At 59.0% G+C, this 6,905-nt stretch overlaps 1 protein-coding gene across 1 annotated transcript; it reads left to right on the top strand.

Moving 5' to 3' along the window:
- The first annotated feature begins 687 nt into the window (after positions 1–687).
- On the top strand, positions 688–6,170 carry CHDH (choline dehydrogenase). Its single transcript, XM_075549015.1, has 7 exons — positions 688–1,378; positions 1,766–1,917; positions 2,503–2,632; positions 3,202–3,336; positions 4,775–4,917; positions 5,202–5,304; positions 5,752–6,170. The coding sequence occupies exons 1-7, from the start codon at positions 688–690 to the stop codon at positions 6,168–6,170; spliced, it is 1,773 nt and encodes a 590-aa protein (XP_075405130.1).
- The last annotated feature ends 735 nt before the right edge of the window (positions 6,171–6,905 follow it).

Raw genomic sequence — 6,905 nt, 5'->3', positions numbered from 1 at the left:
TGCAGCCCGGACTTATGGGACAGGGGAGGAGCAGCTGGAAAAGAGGGAGGTGGGCTACCCGATTTTAGCTTTTCAGGGCCCTCTGCTGGGAGGTGTGATTGACAGTACTGGCTGACCCCATTGGCTGAATTAAGCCCACCTGGCCTCGATTGGGGCCCTTCCAGGTCAACTGGCTTTGGTCTCAAAGGCCTGAGTTTGCGGAAGCCCTCTAACCTTTATCAGCTTCCAACTTCCGGTAAAGCATGGAGGGAGGCCTGAACATGTAGAGAGACAACCCCTAGTTCCTGTTCTGCCACCGAACACAACCATCGTCAAAGGTGGCTGGTACACTGCTACCAAACCCAAACCAAACTCACTGCCATCGCGTCGATGCAGACTCACAGTGAGCCTACCGCACAGGGCAGGGCTGCCTGCCCCTTGGGGAGTTTCAGAGCCCACTAGTTGGCTCGCAGAGGGCCCGTGGTTTTAACCTGCCACTCTGCCGGTAGGCTGCCTCCGACAGATTTAGTCTGAGACGCCCTGCCCTGTGGGACTGCCAGTGGTGTGCGGAGGAGCTGCTCTCCTGCTTCCCCAGGGTGGGGACCCTGCTCCCGGCTGAACTCCCTGCAGTTCAGACTCTTTTTCCCGTTACAGGAAAAGTGTGTTTCCTTGACCGACCCGGGCTGAAGAGGACGCGGGGCTGGAAGCATGTGGTGCGCATTGCGGAGCTGGAGTCACGGCTGCCTTGGGCTGCGCGGGGCCCGGGCGCCAGCTGCGCGCGCTCTGGCCAGTGTGGGTGCCCGGTGCGGAGAGGAGCACAGCTACGTAGTGGTGGGTGCAGGCTCGGCGGGCTGCGTGCTGGCCGCGCGGCTCTCGGAGGACCCCCAGGAGAGCGTGCTGCTGCTGGAGGCCGGGCCCAAGGACGTGCTCGCGGGGAGTAAGCGGCTCCTGTGGAAGATCCACATGCCCGCGGCCCTCGTGGCCAACCTGTGCGACGACAGGTACAACTGGTACTACCACACGGAGCCACAGCCGGGGCTGGACGGCCGCGCGCTCTACTGGCCCCGGGGTCGCGTCTGGGGCGGCTCGTCATCGCTCAACGCCATGGTCTACATCCGCGGGCACGCCGAGGACTACAACCGCTGGCACCGGCAGGGCGCCGTGGACTGGGACTACGCGCACTGCCTGCCCTACTTCCGCAAGGCGCAGGCCCACGAGCTGGGCGCCAGCAGGTACCGCGGCGGTGAGGGCCCCCTGCACGTGTCCCGGGGCAAAAGCAACCACCCGCTGCACCAGGCGTTCCTAGAGGCAGCGCAGCAGGCGGGCTACCCCTTCACGGAGGACATGAACGGCTTCCAGCAGGAGGGTTTCGGCTGGATGGACATGACCATTCACGAAGGTAGCGTGAGCCCTCCCCTCCCGCCAGCCGTGGTCATCAGGTGGCCGCAGTACAACCCCAGGCCCATGAGGCAGGCTGCCATCTCTGGAGCCCTTACGGGGAGGGTAATGGAGAGGAGGTCTGAGCGGACGCACCCAGAGGCCTCCGCAGAGCTCTCAAAGGAAGACACCACCCTCCGTCCCCAGGTGCTAGAGCTGCCTTTCCTCACGGGGTCAGAGGCACGGCTGAGTCAGGCCTCCTGCCATCGCCCGTGGGCCCACCTTGGGTGATGCTGGCAGGAACGTGGACCCGGACGACCCCCGGGGGGGTAGACTGCATAGGGCAGGGCCCGGCAGGCTCGCTTGCACTGGGAGGGGGCTGTGGCTGATGTCCATTCTGTCCGCACAGGCAAGCGCTGGAGTACCGCCTGCGCCTACCTGCACCCGGCGCTGAGCCGCCCCAACCTGAAGGCCGAGGTCCAGACGCTGGTGCACAGGGTGCTGTTTGAAGGCACCCGAGCAGTGGGGGTGGAGTATGTCAAGAACGGCCAGAGGCACAGGGTAAACAAATTACAGCTCAGTGGCAGCCAGGAGAGGAGTGGGTGGTGCCCCCAGTCCTGCTCTGCTGTGAGCAGCGGGAGGTCAGGAAGTCCCCAGTCCAGCCATTTCCAAGGAATCCGTAGTGGCCCCCACAAGCCCCTTTTATTCCATGCCCAATCAACAACACCTCTCAGGGCATCACGCCCACACACCCCTCCATACACCCCTCTCCGCCACTGAGCCAGCTATCTCGTAGAGACCATCTGGGACAGGGTACAACCGTCCCTGTGGGTTTCCGTGGCAGAGTACAGCAAGGTGTGACCCATTCCCCCACCCCCAGGGCACTTGCCCTTCTGCACACATGTACAGGCATATTACATGCCAAGGTAACTGTTACACGGCACGGCCCATTTCAGGGTTCTGCTCACTGCACTGAAACCCCTCATTTCACCGCCAGGCACTAGTCTGCACGCTATTTATGAGAACACTCCATAGTTCCTTGTCCTCACTGCACACCTCCCCCACTGTCCATTACCAGCAGGCCACCTCTTGGTCCCTGAACTGGAGAAGGGCAGTATTAACATGCACCCCACCCCCACCCCCCAGGCTTACGCCAGCAAGGAGGTGATTCTCAGCGGAGGCGCCATCAACTCCCCACAGCTGCTCATGCTCTCAGGCGTGGGGAATGCAGATAACCTCAAGAGACTGGGCATCCCTGTGGTGTGCCACCTCCCAGGTGAGTGCCTGATAAACAGAATGGGACGGGCAGTGCTTACCCCAGGACTGTTTACCCAGATGACCGAGGTCCTCCTGAGCTCCATTCCCTGAAACCCCCCCTTCCCCACCCACCAGTAATCCACTAAGAGGAGAGGACTGAGCATCTCGTCACCATGGTGACTGTGGCAAGAGGGAGACCCTACCCCTTCGCCACAGGACTCCTCAGCAGCTCTGAGGACGCTGCTCCCAGTGATTCACCTCAACCAGGCCCGTAGTCAGATCACCAGCTGGAGGACAGGGCCTTTCACATGTGGGCCACATCCAAAGAGGCCAGGCTGGTCAGTGGCGGTGACCAGTGGCCCCTTGAGCTTAGAAGAGGATGACATCCAGAAGTGGTCACATCTGGGGGAAGGCCGTGGGTGAGGAATCAGGGCTTTGCCCCCGTCTGGGGGAGGCCAGACAAGGTGGGAGCAAGCAGGAGTTGGCTGGGTAAGTTGAAAAGAGAGTCTTTCAAAACAAGGGGGCATGTTGGGATGCCAGCTAAGTCCCCTGCATAGCTGGGTTTCCTGACCACCCCTCCTGTTTTAGGAGTGGGCCAGAACCTCCAGGACCACCTGGAACTATATATCCAGCAGGAGTGCACCCGCCCCATCACGCTGCACTCGGCACAGAGACCTGTACGGAAGGTCCAGATCGGCCTGGAGTGGCTCTGGAGGTTCACAGGTAACTGGCACACAGCTGGGCTAGACTCCTATCTTGCAGGGTTCTAAGCGGAACGAATCCAGTGACCTTATGAAACACAGGGACAGGCACACAGGGCCTCCCCCCTGGGCTGTGGTGAGACCCAAGGCCATGTACCTGGAGACCATCTGGGGTCTGCAGAGGGAAGGTGCTTGACTTGACACTTAGCATGTCTGTTCCACTTTGCTGCCTAACAAAGGACTTTAGTAACTTTTTATTCCACATATTTATTGCTTTCACATCTGCTGTGTGCTTCGTGAATCCCAGGGCCGCCTAACAGAGTGCCTGTGAGAATGTGTGGGAGCAGAAGTGGAGAGCCTCTGCAGGAAGGCCCTCCCCGGCTCCCTCAGCTCCTGGGAGCATTCCTTCAGGTGCCGTCCTGTCTGTCTGCATCTCTCACCCATCTCTTTGAAGATTTAAAGGAACTATTTCAGACTGCTGTGCACTAGGGGTGAGGCGCACATAGCTTTTAGGGATTGAGAAGGAAACAAGCACAGATGACAGTATGGGACATGCCGGGCTTTCAGAGCCATGACAGCAGGAGGAGAATTTTCACACTGTCCCTGGAGGGTAGGCATTTGGTATGTTTTGAAAAACTAATTTGTGGGTCTTGGGAAGCAGTGGGGAGGATGGTAGGTGGAGTCCCCAGTTAACAGAAGACTTGGGCTTGGGCAGAGGTGAGTCAAACAGATGGACTTGAAGTAAGTTTTGACGCTGAAGTGGTCTAGTCTGTCTTCTGGGTCAGAGGCGAGGGTGGGCCACAGCCCAGCTTGCTCTAGTACAACTGATAATGTGCACAGGCGCATCCAGGCAGTGGTGCTGTTGATCCCAGCCTGAGGGGGAGGACACAGAGAAGGTGGTTTGGGTCCAAGCAGCAGAACAGAGCCCGGGACGAAGAGGAGGACCGGGGACATAGGCGCTCACCCTCGCCTTGTTGTTTTAGGGTTCTCTAACAGACAGAATCAGTGGCTCCCTCTCCACTCCTTTGTATGTGTGCATACCTATCTGTAGTCACCCAGAGCTAGGTGGAAACAGATGGGGTTAGAGTGGGTAAATCCGGAGCACCCACTTCCTGCTGTTTCTTAGCACACTGGGCTGCAAGGTCAGTACTTGGGACGTGGCAGGTGTGCTCTGGGAGCCATTAGGAAAGATGAGAGCCGTGGAAACCCAAAGGGCCAATTCTGGTCACTCCGAGTCACAACCATTCAACAGCAAGGCATTTGGTTTGGGGGAGAGAGAGAGAGAGAGAGAGACTGAGGGACTTCAAGGGATTGGCTTGCATGAGACTTAAGGGCTGGCAAGTACATGAGTGAGCCAGGCAGCAGGGAGCGTATCAACCAGAGACCTAGAGAACAGTGACTAGACTAGCGTGTGGCCACACACTGGGACTATCACATGTGTCCTCTCTCTCTGTCCTCAGGGCAGGGCGCCACTGCCCATCTAGAAACTGGTGGATTCATCCGGAGCCAGCCTGGGGTTCCCCACCCGGACATCCAGTTCCACTTCCTGCCCTCCCAAGTGATTGACCATGGGCGGGTGCCCACCCAGCAGGAGGCTTACCAGGTCAGCCACTGTCTTGGCCCCACGGGCCCTTCCTTGCTGCCATCTCCTACCACACAGGGTCCTCAGGGGCAGCACAGCAGCCTGCCCCACGCCCCAAGGCTGTGGGGAGAGCAGCAAGTCTGCACAGTGCAGGGGGAAGATTCTGAGCTGCAGAGACAGACTCCATCTGCAGGAGTTGGGGTGGCATCTTCTGGTCTGGCCGCCATTCATGAGAATGGGGGTGAGAGGTAGGCAGGTGCTAAAAGGAGGTCAGGTCTCACTGCTGACGCCTCTGCTTCCTGCAGGTGCATGTGGGGACCATGCGGGGCACAAGTGTAGGCTGGCTCAAGCTGAGAAGCATCAACCCCCGGGACCACCCTGTGATCCAGCCCAACTACTTGTCCACAGGTAACTGCCAAGCCTGGCCACTCATCCACTGAACCCCAATGGGACCCTTGCTTGTTGCTGGGTCTTACCCTGGACGGCATCCTCCTAGGCTGTACACTTGCATGTGCTGCTCTGGTGCTTGGCCCACCTGCCGTAACCCCAGGGTGCCAGTCTGCGATGTAGCCAGGGGCCATCAATGGTGTGCAGAGAGGGTCAGCTGGGCGCATACGCTCGCTGCCACAGGAGACACTCGTCCAGTGTTCCTAGGTGACACCTGGGCACCCACAGCCCCCGTTACAGACGAGGAAAAGACTGGCTGTGTTTCTGCTCCGTAGCAGTGTTAACTGTTGACAGCCAGGTGACTAGCACCTGGCATCCTTGTGATCCACTGTCTACTCTGGCTTACTGAGCCTCCAGGAGCCCTGACAGGTGGGAGGAAGCATCTTACCTGTGTCTTGTCCTCCACAGACTCTGACATTAGGGACTTCCGTCTGTGCGTGAAGCTGTCCAGGGAGATTTTTGCACAGAAAGCACTGGATCCTTTCCGGGGGAAGGAGCTCCAGCCCGGGAGCCACGTGCAGTCAGATGAAGAGATAGACGCCTTTGTGCGGGCAAAAGCCGACAGCGCCTACCACCCCTCGTGCACCTGTAAAATGGGGCAATCCTCGGACCCCGCAGCTGTGGTGGACCCACAGACCAGAGTCCTGGGCACGGAGAACCTGCGGGTCGTCGATGCCTCCATCATGCCCAGCGTGGTCAGCGGCAACCTGAACGCCCCCACCATCATGATCGCCGAGAAAGCGGCTGACATTATTAAGGGGCGGCCTGCCCTCTGGGACAAGGATGTCCCTGTCTATAAGCCCAGGACCTTGGAGACCCAGCGCTGAGGCTGCCCCTGTACCGAGGATACGCCAGCAGGGCCGGGGCAGCACTCCCACACACTGTTCCATGGAGGACATTGTGGTGCCTAATAGGTTAGGACTTGCAGCCAGCAGTGGTCAATGAATCGCCTTCTCATGGGAATAGCTGTGTTCCAGCTGCTTCTAGGAGGGGTAACTCCCATGCCAGACACTCTTGCCCCATGTGTACCTGGCGTCCTCTAACCCTGCTGACGGGTTTCTGAGAAGCCGCCTCCTGTGTGGATGTCACAAAGCCTTGTAAACAACCCCCCACCCCCTTGCTTTGCTTGGTGACCTCCTCAAGGCCTCCCTCCGAAGGTGAGCTCCTGAAAGAGCCAGGTGCTTGCTAAGCCTGCTGGTGGTGGTAGGGGGGTTCCCAAGAAAGGGCATCTGTGACCCCAGGTTGCAAGCTTTCCATTTCACTGGGGGGACAACTCACCTGCCCTCCACTTGGCTTTCCTCCCTGGCCTCTCAGAGGAGATCGCAGCACGATCCTCTTCCACACCAGCAGCCCTGATGAGAGGAGGTAATGCCACTCTGGTTTCACTACTCTAAGCTTTATGCATTAAGGTTCTAAAGGATCTTCCCATTAATAGAAGTGCAGCGGTACCCCGTACTTCCAACCCGAAGTTGGGCTTGTGAGGAGACTCTCTTCCCCACCCTGGGCCCAGTTCTTACTCCCTGGTCATCCTTGGGGACAGGTAAGGACACTGCTGAGGATGG

This window comes from Tenrec ecaudatus, chromosome 4, assembly GCF_050624435.1.
Source record: "Tenrec ecaudatus isolate mTenEca1 chromosome 4, mTenEca1.hap1, whole genome shotgun sequence".
Classification (NCBI taxonomy): Eukaryota; Metazoa; Chordata; class Mammalia; order Afrosoricida; family Tenrecidae; genus Tenrec; species Tenrec ecaudatus.
The sequence above is the reverse complement of the archived record's forward strand: the minus strand, read 5'-3'. Positions and strand labels throughout refer to the sequence as shown.

What these genes read in the sequence shown, in the direction of transcription:
- CHDH (XM_075549015.1), top strand. Translation starts at nt 688, where the DNA reads ATGTGGTGCGCATTGCGGAGCTGGAGTCACGGCTGCCTTGGGCTGCGC. An exon ending in TGTGGTGTGCCACCTCCCAG is followed by an intron (nt 2,633 to 3,201) that starts GTGAGTGCCTGA and finishes CTCCTGTTTTAG; the next exon opens with GAGTGGGCCAGAACCTCCAG. An exon ending in GCCCAACTACTTGTCCACAG is followed by an intron (nt 5,305 to 5,751) that starts GTAACTGCCAAG and finishes TGTCCTCCACAG; the next exon opens with ACTCTGACATTAGGGACTTC.